Raw genomic sequence first — 12,057 nt, forward strand, 5'->3', positions numbered from 1 at the left:
GTAAAATCTGAAATTCAGAGACAGTTTGATAGTGGAGCTGGTGAGAGGCTTTTCCCCCTGGCTGGAGTGTCTAGAACTGGACTCACATTCTCCAGATAATATGTCTGTCACTTAGGCCTGATGTGACGAGACATTTCTTGCCTCAAAACATTGTGAATCTTTAGAATACTGAATAGAATTTCTATTTCATCATAAAAATAAACAATTCCACCACAATTACAGGATTTATAGTGATGCCTTTACTGTTGGTGTAAAACTAATGAATGGTCACAGCAGAGAAAGAAGTTAATTAGCTTGTGATATCTGTGCCATTACCACAACACTCTCTGGTCACTCGGCAGTTTATCCTGCCTCTCCTCATTATTCCTACCAAATTGGGAATGAAGAAATGAGAATAAAAGAAGAAGAGAAGCAGAAGTGTTTGTGGAACAGAGGAAAGAAACTCCAAGATCAGTTCATTATTCACAAAATAGCAAGAAGGAACATTTTTCGATGGGGCCAAAGTGGGAGCTCTAAATATTAACACCCTTAGTTCAATCATATGAAGCTTGTTCGGTCAACAGTTGTCTTAGGCTGGATAAACAACATCACATTTGAGAGAAGATTAAACAAGGAATCCCTAATGAAAAGGGCAGGAACCGTTGGGAATTGAACCCAGGTTCCGAACTGAAACATCAACTTTCCTGCTTCTCTGATGCTGCCTGGCCTGCTGTGTTCCTCCAGCTTTACGCTGTGTTATCCCAGGATCTCCTGTTTGCTAGGTAGGTGCTTTGACCAACTAAGCCACAGCACCATATAGCCACAAGCTGCAGAGCTGTAGTGAAGGGGCAGTACCAATAAAGGGGTCTGATTCCAGATCCCAAGCTGGAAATGACCAAAGTTTCTCACTGAATTTGTTCAGGGTCTTGACTTGAAGGGATCATGGCTCAAAGTATGAAAGTACATTTCACTGGAGTGGGTGATAAAATAGCGCAGTGACTGAATAAGTTCCAACAGAAAAAGAGACAATACTGAAGCAGCAACCTGAGGATAAACATGTTTCCTTTGCCAGTGAAATTCACTGCTTCGCAAAGTGGGGACCACTGAAGTGAAGCAATGACGGTGATTATCTTTGCTGCTTGTTCACCTTGTGAATATGACCATTCCTACTTATGCCGCTGTTAATCCCACAATTCTGCAGCATATAGGCCTTAGGCTGTGTGGGGCCAGTGATGCAATGGATAACACATCTGACGAGGAATCAGGAGAGTGCAAGTTCGACTCGTACCTGGCTCGAATGCTGTTCTCAGCTTTTTTGTTTAATACTTGCACACTAATCTTTCTCATTGTCCTGCAGCTGAGATGAGGTTTGAATCCCTGATGTGCAGGGATGAGAATCCTTTCACAGTCTCAGATCATTGAATGTCACTGAGAGCATTAGAGTCAACGTCCCACTGTCATCAGAGAAGGGGAAGATGAAATAGTCTCACAAGCTGCTCATGGGAAACTTTCAATTTCCTAAACCCACCAACCCAATCACTGCAGCTCTCAGAAATGGAATGGAAACAAACCAGCAAACCTAGTCTCCAGCTTTGTGAATCTTCAGAACCTCATTGGGTAAGGGAATGGAGAATGAATTGCCTAACTGAGCAGAGACAAAGAAAGTTCTGTCCCCATCTTGCGCCATGAGCTGATCATTGAAATGGTTCTCATCAAAGGTGCTCTGCTTTTGCTGTTGTCATCACCAGGAACATTAAATTCTTATTCCCGCATCGGGCATCAAACCCAGCCCATGGTGATGGAAGTGCCAAATCCTAGCCACTAAACTGCCAGGGATGACAGCAAACACACTCGATTCTTTTCTTAATGACACAGCTTTCAACATTTTTTTTTAATGGAGATATGCTTTTCCTCCAACACAATCGAGTCATTGAGTTTTTACAGCACGGCAAGAGGCCCATCATCCCAGTTTCCAGCACTTGGCCCGTAGCCCTGTCTGCTCTGTGATTCTGAGTGTTCATCTCAATTAGATTTTATGGTTTTAATATCAAACAAAACAAAGAATGGGACTGAAGTTTGAGATGCTCAAACTGTGTTCATACCCCTTCAGGGAACAGAACCTCACATTCATTTGCAGAGGGAAACACACAGTCACATCCCCTGAGAGTGACCGAAGCCTCAGGACAGACCAATCCCCAGAAAGCAAGGATTTCATCCACTTGGCTTATTCTTGTTTCATTTCAGATTTTGAAACCAGCTGGCCGCTGAAACATTTGGCCGCTGCCCTGTCCATTTTATTCCCCCATTGCTTCCCCATGGGCAGCACGATGGCTCAGTAGTTAGCACTGCTGCCTCACAGTGCCAGGGACCCAGGTTTGATTCCAACCTCGGGTGACTGTCTGTGTGGAGTCTGCACATTGTCCTTGTGTCTGCGTGGGTCTTCTCCAGGTGCTCCGGTTTCCTCCCACGTCCAAAGTTGTGCAGGCTAGGTTGATTGGCCATGCTAAATTGCCTGTAGTATTCTGGGATGTGTAGATCAGGTGGGTTATACAGGGATGGGTCTGGGTGGGATGCTCTGAGGGTCGGTGTGGACTTGTTGGGCCGATGGGCCAGTTTCCATTCTGTAGGGATTCTATGAAGTTCACTGTGCAGTTTATACTACCTCACCTTGTTCTTCCTGCCAAACTAGAACATTGATCACGTCAGCTGCTTCTTCTCCATCCAAATGGTCTTCCTTGAAGGAGAAACAGGAATGTGGAATTCCAAACTCAAGCAGATCAGCCCTGGCCTGTGGAGAAAATGACATCATGCTGTTACGTCAGAAAAAAAACACACACCAACATTTAAAACACTCCTTTACTACCAGCTATAGTAGGTGCACAAAAATTCTGCAAGACCCGAACGAAAATTGAATTCAGGATCGCTAGCTTACAAGACCAATATGCTAAATACTGAGCTATGTTGTCAACATTAAAGTACACACCTTAAAATGGACAAAAATTGAGTCTAGCATGATATAATTGGATTGCAGGAGAAGTGTAATGCAATCCGAGACAAATGTAAAACTGTAATCACTTTGAAACATTTCCTGCATTAGAAATTACAATATAAAAGATGACTGGATAGCCTGTGTGTCATAAACCAAGACAATGTAACAAAACCGAGACAAGGCTCAAGGGGATTATATCCAGGGCGACAGAAAGACAGATATTCCCTGGTGGTCCAGGGATTAGGATTCAGTGCTTTCACTGCCATGGCCTATTAATGACTAACATTATCAGTAATAAATATAAAATACTAACTGATCTTTAGAAGCAGAATTATATCATGGACCATTCAGAATCGTTTCACTGAATGTTACAGTTCCATATCAGCAATGTCAGCTGCAAATGTTTAGCATGCAATCAGCTTAAAACAAGAATAGAGGGGATGCCTGCAAAAATGAAGGGCAATGGTGGTTTGTGACAGGTAACTAGACCTAGAGGAGCCAGGCTCAATTTGGGTGCTAAAGAACAGTTTTCACTATTTACCCAGTTACACAGATCAGTTCAGATCAATCACCTGCAATTATGTTCTCTTGTGTGTTGCCCTCTGCATATCTCATTGCGGTTCCATGCCCCCAGGGGATCCACATATTTTTAACTTGGTAAACTTTATGCAGGTCAGTTTTGCAGCCTCATATTAAGACTATAAATTTTAGGAGCAGAAAGTTGCTGTTCATCCCATCAGCCTCCGAAATCCCAAGGGAAATAGCCCCCGCCTATTCAGCCTCGCCCTGTAGCTCACAATTTCCAACCCTGGCAATATTGTTATAAATCTTTTCTGAATCCTTCCAAGTTTCACAACATCCTTCCTATAGCAGGCAGACCAGAATCACAGACAGTATTGCAAAAGTGGCCTAACCAATGTCCTGTACAACCGCAACATGACATTGAACAGTACAGCACAGTACAGGCCCTTTGGCCCACGATGTTGTGCTGACCTATTATCCTACTAAGATCAATCTACCCTGCATACCCTACAATATACTAATCATCCACGTGCCTATCGAAGAGTTGCTTAAATGTCTGTAATGTATCTGACTCCACTACCACTGCTGGCAGCATATTCCACAAGCCCACCACTCTCGGTGTAAAAAAACCTACCTGACATCTCCCCTATACCTTCCTCCAATCACCTTAAAATTATGCCCCCTCGTAATAGTCATTTCTACCCTGGAAAAAAGTCTCTATCTATCTACTCTACCTATACCTCTCATCATCTTGGACAGCTCTATCAAGTCACCTCTCATTCTTCTTCGCTCCAATGAAAAAACCCTAGCTCCCTCAACATTTCCTCATAAGACTTGCCCTCCAGTCCAGGCAGCATCCTGGTAAATCTCCTCTGCACCCTCTCTAAAGCTTCCACATCCTTTCCATAATGAGGCAACAAGAACTGAACACAACATTCCAAGTGTGGTCTAACCAGGGCTTAATAGAACTGCAGCATAACCTCGCGGCTCTTAAACTCAATTACCCTGCCAATGAAAGCCAACATACCATATGCCTTCTTTACAACCCTATCAACTTGGGTAGAAACTTTGAGGGATTTATGGATATGGACCCCAAGATGCCTTTGTTCCTCCACACTGCTAAGAATCCTGCCATTAACCTTGTACTTTGCATTCAAATTCGACCTTCCAAAATGAATCACTTCACACTTTTCTGGGTTGAATTGAATTCCATCTGCCACTTTTTCTGGGTTGAATTCCAGCTGCTGTCATTGTAAAGTCCAATTTCTAATGTCAGAAGGATGATTAGGGGATCTGTTTTTATTACTACCTTAAAAATGAATGACATCACAATATTTACATTAGATGACATGTGCTGATTCATCAAAAAGGGCCAGGTAACATCAAATTGGGAATAGAATTAGAGGTCATTTGTGTGAGTATAGGTATATCCAGAGACAAATAATGACTCGCAGGGCACAAAGGATCCTGTATTGTTAGGGTCACTCATGGTGACGAAGAAAGGGAAAGGAAGAGACCAAGTCAGTAGTCAAGAGAGGCAACAAACAAATATCCCCGAGTTTTGCTCACAGTCTAGATGGCAGAATATTTCTACAAATGCTTCCTCAAAAAATTTAAAAGGGAAAACATTTATGAATGATAAGCTCAATGGTGTTAACATTTTTATTGTATGCTAATGAATTTACATAAAATATTAATGTTGATTTATTAATAATCTGATGTATGTCAAATACTACAGAAAAAAGTTTAATTTTCCACCTATTTAAAGAATCAATAGCTAAATAATTCAGTAAGGCAACCACATCAGAAAAAGCTGAAAATAATCTGCAGTCAGGCAGCATTGATGCAGAAACAGAAGTCAGGTCAGATCTAAAGTCCCTTCCTTAAGGTTGCTCTGGAATTAACCAAAAGGCTGCAGTTAGCTAGGTAATATTTGCCAGGATTTTTAAAATATTTAAAAGCTGTTGAACTTGACTGACCTGCATACTTTGGGAGTTTTCTTCCATAGTTATTGTTTCCAAATCTCCCGAGGTCGCGTGTTTTCAATTTCTGTAGGAAAAGTGCCGCTCTTTTTTTGCGTTCTGCCTGTAGCTGCCTTTCCTTGCACTCTTTTGAAGCCTGTGCAAGCTTCTCCCTGCTGCTAGCCTGTCCTCCAGCTTCTGCTTTGCTTCCTTAGCCTCTACCTCCCAACTTGTATACTCAGTGCACTGACAAATAAAGGAAAGCATACCAAACGCCTTCTTCACTATCCTATTTACCTGTGACTCCACTTTCAAGGAACTGTGAACTATTCCAAGCTCTCTTGTTCCAGCAACACTCCCCAGGAGCCTACCATTAAGGGCATAAATCCTTCCCTGAATTTCCTTTCCAAAATGCAATGCCTCATAGTTAGCTAAATTAAATTCCATGTATTGTCTGTCTGAATGGGGATCCCCTGCTCTCACCATCCTCCGCCCTACACTTTTCATGCACATCGCGGTATTCCAGTATTCCTTAGGGACTCCAACTCCCACAATCCCTGACGTAGAGACCACATGTGTGCGGAATGCCCGAAAGTGCGCAGGTGCACAATGAGGCTAGGCTTCAGAGCATGTGCGAGGTGAACGAGGTGTGGACACGTTCCGCGCTGTGATTTGCCGGCAAGCTAACGCACCCTCTTTTTGTATTGGTTGACCCGCGGGGTCAAGGTGTCACCACGCACACGTGGGCCCAGGTTCCACCCCCCCCAAATCGTCATAATAGTGAGAATTGACCAATGAGAAACAACAGGGGACCGGAAGCATTCTCCTCAGCCTGAACCCCATGCCGTTTCTGCACAACAACCGTGAGCAAAATCCTCTCTTTTATCTTCCTTTCTGTTTCCCATTCTTTTTTCCGTTCTGTTGTTAAATTATTGACATGTAGCAATTGAAGGGAAGCAAGTGAACTCAGGATGGGTGCAGAGGCTATCCAGGACAGGAAGTAGTGAGTATGGATTTGTTTATCAGCACCTTCAGAAGAGTGGGGAGGGTGTATATTAGCGGCAGTAGAGTGAGCATCATGGGAGAAAGCGTGGGATGAAGGTTTACAGATTTGGGGGGACAGCGAGGAAAAAGCTATCCCAGAGAAAGTAGAATTGTGTGTTCTCAAAATCTAATTTGGTATTTGTTCCTTTTACAGGATGCTAGAAGGTAAAGATTTGCAGACCGAAATCACAAAACAAACTTCATGTGCAGATAGTGACTAAATTAACCAAGATTTGAATAACCATTGAGGGATAAATGCCCATTTGTTCTGTCTGCATCAAAGGTTTTAAATATTAATTTGCCTGGAGAAGCACTGAGACATACCCTACCACCCCCAAGTTACAGTCTTCCAGTGAACTGACTCTGAAAAAAACTTTAACATGTGACGCAGCCTGAAAAAGCATTATACCATTCACAGCAGGGAGACACCATACCTGTGCTCTGCGTGGGTAAGGCTTCAGCTGATCGTTGAACACTCAGAGACACAACAACACCCATAACATGGAGAAACCGTGGAAGTGTGAGGACTGTGGGAAGGGATTCCATTCACTGTCAACACTGGAATTTCATCGACGTGGTCACAGCAGGGAGAGGCCATTGACCTGCTCTGAATGTGGAAAGGAATTCCCTGATTCATCTGCCCTGCAAAAACATCAGCGTGCTGCCACTGGAGAGAGACCATTTGCCTGCTCTGAGTGTGGGAAGAAATTCAGGGAATATTTCACCCTGTTGAGACACCAGCGAGCTCACACTGGGGAGAACCCATCCACCTGCTCGGAGTGTGGAAAGGTGTTCACTCAATTGTCCAGCTTGCGTGCACACCAGCGAGTTCACACTGGGGAGAGGCCATTTAGCTGCTCTAATTGTGGAAAGGAATTCACTCAGTCATCACATCTGAGGAAACATGAGCAAATTCACACTGGGGAGAGACCATTTAAATGCTCCAACTGTGGGAAACGATTCAGACATTCATCTGGCCTCCAGGTACACCAGCGAGTGCATACTGGGGAGAGGCCATTTATCTGTTCTGAGTGTGGGAAAGGATTCACTCAGTCATCACATCTACAGAAACACAAGCAAATTCACAAGTGAATACAAGAGTTGGAACAACTCTTAATTAGCAACAACATCCGTGCTGTTGGACAGTAGTTATGAGACCGTCACCTGCAAACACCCCTCCGTGTCACACACCATGCTTACTTGGAACAATATTCCTTCACTGTCACTGGCTCAAAATCCTGGAACTTCTCCCTTACAGCATTGTGAGTGTCCCTACACCACAAGGACTGCATTTCCAGAAGGCAACTCACTCCCACCTTCTCGAGGAGGACAATTCGGAATGGGAAATAAATTCTGACATAGACATTGATACTATATCCCATGAACAGATTTAAAAATGAGGGAAAATCACATCCAAGTCTGAGCCATGTTCATTTGGACAGTGGGTTTCTTTCTGCTGCACTGGCCGTCTCACCACTTTGCTTCCAGTGAGGCTGATGCTTTTGAGCCTGGGAGTGCACATTACTACTTTAACGATCCCCAAAAGTTGATGAAGGATATTTATCCTGGACAGGCGATAATTTTGTTTTTTCCCAGTATAAAATCTGACTTAAACACATGAGTCTGCAGCACAGGCCAGGCCAGTCGACTCAGTTAAGCTCTGTCAGAGTTTAGGCTCCACATGTGTCTTCACCCTCCCCTTTTCATCTTCCCCATCAGCAGATCCTTGTATTCCATTCTCCTATGTAAATGTGTCCAGCTGCTACCCTGCTCCTTCTCAGGGGTGGAGGCTGAGTGCTTGGAAGATTTGACAAAGTTGTGGTCAATATATAGGTACGTAAAATCCCTCTCCTTCAGTCCCTGCCTTTCATTCTATCTTTGCACAGAAGCCAGTCTTTTTTGAGATTCTCTCCCACTCTTTTGTTTTTGTTTTTTTTTTGTTTGTCATTAGTTTCACAGGATATTAGAAGGGAGAGATTTATAATCTAAACATTACACCTTGATCTGATGGAGTTCCCAATTTATCATAAACAGAATGTCATCAGATTTTGAACATAGATGGAAAAAGTCCCGTTCACAGTGGAGAGAAAGTGTGCACGTGTTGTGTGTGTGGAGAAGGCTTCAGCCAATCATTGGACCTCACAAACCATGTATGCAGTCACACTGGGGAGAACCTGTGGAAACGTGGGGATATTGGAAGAAATTCATTTCCCCATCTGAGCTGGAAACTCATCAACACAGTCACACCAGTAACTGGCCATTCACCTGCTGAGTATGTGGGAAGGGATTCACTCAGTCATCTAACCTGCTGCAACACACTGCTCAGTCACACTGAGGAGAGACTGTTTCAATGACTGAACTGCAGGAACTGCTGCAAAAATTACAGGGCGCTGTTGTGCCATCATGTATTCATACTACGGACAGACCTTTTTGAATATCCAAACTGTGGAAAATGCTATATAACATCCAGGGGCCTGGAGTCCCACCCACGGATGAGAGACCTTTTAAATGCTCAAACTGTGGAAAATGCTTCAAAACGTCTGCGGACCTGTTGTCTTATCAGCTTTCTCACATTAATGAGAGACCTCTTAAATTCCCAGACTGTGTGAAATGCTATGAAATGACCAGGACCTGATGTTCAGTCTGAGGAGAGACCATTCAGTGGCTCACTCTGTAGGACTCGGTTCAGGCAATTATCTGACCTTGTGGAGCACCAGCAGGTTCACACTGGGAAGGAACTGTTCACTTGTGCCGAGTGTGGGAGAGGATTCACTCAATCATCCAACCTGAGATACCATCAAGTTCACACTGCGCAGAGGATTTTAAATGCCCAGACTTCAGGAAGTGCTACACACTCTTCTGAGAACTGACTTATCATCAATGTGTTTACACTGAGGAGACAACCTTTAAATGTGAGAATCACAATTCAAGTTCCTGGGACCTGTTTATTATCAATGTATTCACATTGGGTAGAGACCTTTCAAATATCTAGTTTGTGGGAAGCACTATCGAAGTTCTGTGGAACTGACGTCCCATCAACATGTTCACATAACAGGAGACCTTTCAGGTGCTTTCACTGTGGGACTGGGTTCAGGCGATCATCTCCATTCTCAGGACACTGAGTTCACACTGGGAAGAAACCATTCACTTGTGCCGTGTTTTTAAAAAAAAAGTCAGCTCTTTCATCCACCCTGCTGAGACAGCAGAGAGATCACACATCTCAACAGTGATTAGACTTTGCTTTCAGTTTCTGAATGTAATTAACGGCAAAGTTTTAATTTTCAGGATAAAAGTCAAATAAATCCGCTTTATGTTAAACGCAGTGTAGCAGGTCATTGTGATACTTTGATTACAAGTTAGGTCCTTTTATAGGTTTCTCCCTCTCCTGCATCTACCCCTTGAACAGCAATTCAGCGTCCACCGGGCCATACATCCACTAAGGCTTTCCTATCCCAGCCCTGACATGGTTCTCCACTTTCCCTCCTGTCATGCCCTGTTAGAACTCATGTCCATCAGATCCACCTCTTTATCTCTTGACTCTGCTCCCATAAAACTACTGACCATCCGATTGCCCCATGTTCCTCATATTGATAATTCTCCCTCTTTCTCTGGGCCTGTCCCTTCACCTATCAATCCACCATCATCCAAGCTATAAAAAGAAACCCTTTGCACCACCATCCTTGTAATGAGGCTGTTTGGCACAACATGACTGCACTGACTCTCTGAGCACTTTTCCTTATTGCCAATCGGGGCGGCGATGGCCTAGTGGTATCATTGCTGGAATGTTAATCCAGAGACCCAGACAATATTCTGGGGACCTGGGTTCAAATCCCGCCATGCCAGATGGTGAAATTTGAATTCAATAAAATATCTGGAATTAAGAGTCTAATGATGACCGTGAATCCATTGCCTATTGTCGGGAAAACCCATCTGGTTCACTAATGTCCTTTAGGGAAGGAAACTGTCATCCTTACCTGGTCTGGTCCACATATGACCCCAGACTGACAGCAATGTGATTGACTCTGAACTGCCCTCTGGGCAATAAATGCTGCCTAGCCAGCAAAGCCCTCAACCCATTAATGATTAAAGAAATTGTTAAATTGTTTGTATTGAATTAATTATCATTGCCCTCCAGAATGTTTCACTTCAAACGTTTGTGACATCTGTTACGTGGCTTCCTGTCAAAGGTCACAGAAATAGGTCTGAGGAGGAAAAGATGCAACAGGAGGGTTTTTTTTTTGTCCATTTCAGTTTATATTCTACAAGGAGAGGTCATAATGAATTCCCAGCTTTCACCTCATGAAACGTCTCCAGATGGTTTCCAAACACTGTGCAGCACCAAGACACATTCGTGAAGGTAAGAAACATCTCAGCCAGAGTCTGGACCTCAGGAACTGTCCTAAAGGAGGAAGGCATGGATTTCCTGTTCCAGTGAAACAGCAACGGTTATTGGCACAGAGCGAGCCTGTTATTTCTGTTCCACCACAATACATCTGGTGGAAATTTCCATATAGAGTCATAAACACAAAAATCAAATGGTGAAAGCAGAGGCAATCGGACCGGTTCCGAAAACTTGGAGCAGTTTTCCTGGTGGTGGTAGTGATTCAGATTTTCGAAGCCTTTCCCATTTGGAAAATAGTCTATGCCTCATTTCTTCCCGCCAAAGCACACGACCTCACAGTCGCGCATATTGTATTCCATCTGCCACTTCTTTGTCCATTCATCTGGCCTATCCAAGTTCTTCTGCAGCTTCTTGCTTCCTCAACACTACCTATCTCTCCAGCTACCGTTATGTCATTTGAAAACCAAGCTACAATGCCCTCAGTTCCCTTGTCAAGTTCATTATTGTATATTGTGCAAAGCTGTGGCCCCAACACTGACCACTGCGGAACTGCACTAGACACCGACTGCTGTACTGAAAAAGATTCCATCATACTCAGACTTCTGCCAATCACCCAATCCTTTGTTCATGCCAGACCTTGCCCCTAACACCATGAGATTTTATATTCTTTAGCCACATGAACTGCTTAAATACTCTCCTATTTTGTGTGTCTCTAAAATTCAGCCCTTCTTATTTTTGGAGAACAAATTCACATGATCAGAGACAGTGTGTTGACTAATGACAAAGAAGTTGTTCTCACTTTGAGGTCAGCAAGCTTGGTTCACATCCAGTTTTTACACAGGATCACGTGTCACAGAGACAAACAGCACAGCAATCACCCTTTGTTCCAACTCGTCCATGCCAACAAAGTTTCCCAAACCAGACTAGTCTCACTTGTCTGCGTTTGGCCCGTATCACTGACTAAAATCAGGAAAGATGAGGAACATAATCAGTACGGCTCAAATCTGCGAGGGGACAACCAATAGGTTTCAAATCCATCACCTTCATCACTGGGCCATGACTACAGGATGCACAACATTGTCAATATAGCAGTTCTGCGCCCCCCCACCCCCCAAACTCAGGGACCTTCTCATTCTCCACAATGTGTGATCTCTAGTTTTCACAGATCCAAATGCTCTGTGTTCCTGTGTGTGATATCATCATGTGATGACAATTGCACT

The 12,057-nt window shown here is 43.7% G+C and overlaps 1 protein-coding gene across 2 annotated transcripts; it reads left to right on the forward strand.

Annotated features, from left to right (window-relative positions):
* Positions 1-6,232: 6,232 nt before the first annotated feature.
* On the forward strand, positions 6,233-9,813 carry LOC125487571 (zinc finger protein 239-like). 2 transcript variants are annotated; one of them, XM_048619371.1, is made up of 2 exons: positions 6,233-6,314; positions 6,650-9,813. In XM_048619371.1, the coding sequence occupies exon 2, from the start codon at positions 6,997-6,999 to the stop codon at positions 7,585-7,587; it is 591 nt and encodes a 196-aa protein (XP_048475328.1). In that variant the 5' UTR covers positions 6,233-6,314; positions 6,650-6,996; the 3' UTR covers positions 7,588-9,813. The 2 variants fall into 2 exon arrangements, with proteins under 2 accessions (XP_048475328.1, XP_048475329.1); XM_048619372.1 differs by lacking the exon at positions 6,233-6,314 and adding an exon at positions 6,323-6,454.
* Positions 9,814-12,057: the final 2,244 nt, after the last annotated feature.

This window comes from Rhincodon typus, chromosome 42 (genome assembly GCF_021869965.1).
Source record: "Rhincodon typus isolate 14 chromosome 42, sRhiTyp1.1, whole genome shotgun sequence".
NCBI classification, from domain to species: domain Eukaryota; kingdom Metazoa; phylum Chordata; class Chondrichthyes; order Orectolobiformes; family Rhincodontidae; genus Rhincodon; species Rhincodon typus.

Coding starts and splice junctions, on each gene's coding strand:
- LOC125487571 (XM_048619371.1), top strand. CDS start 6,997: ATGGAGAAACCGTGGAAGTGTGAGGACTGTGGGAAGGGATTCCATTCA.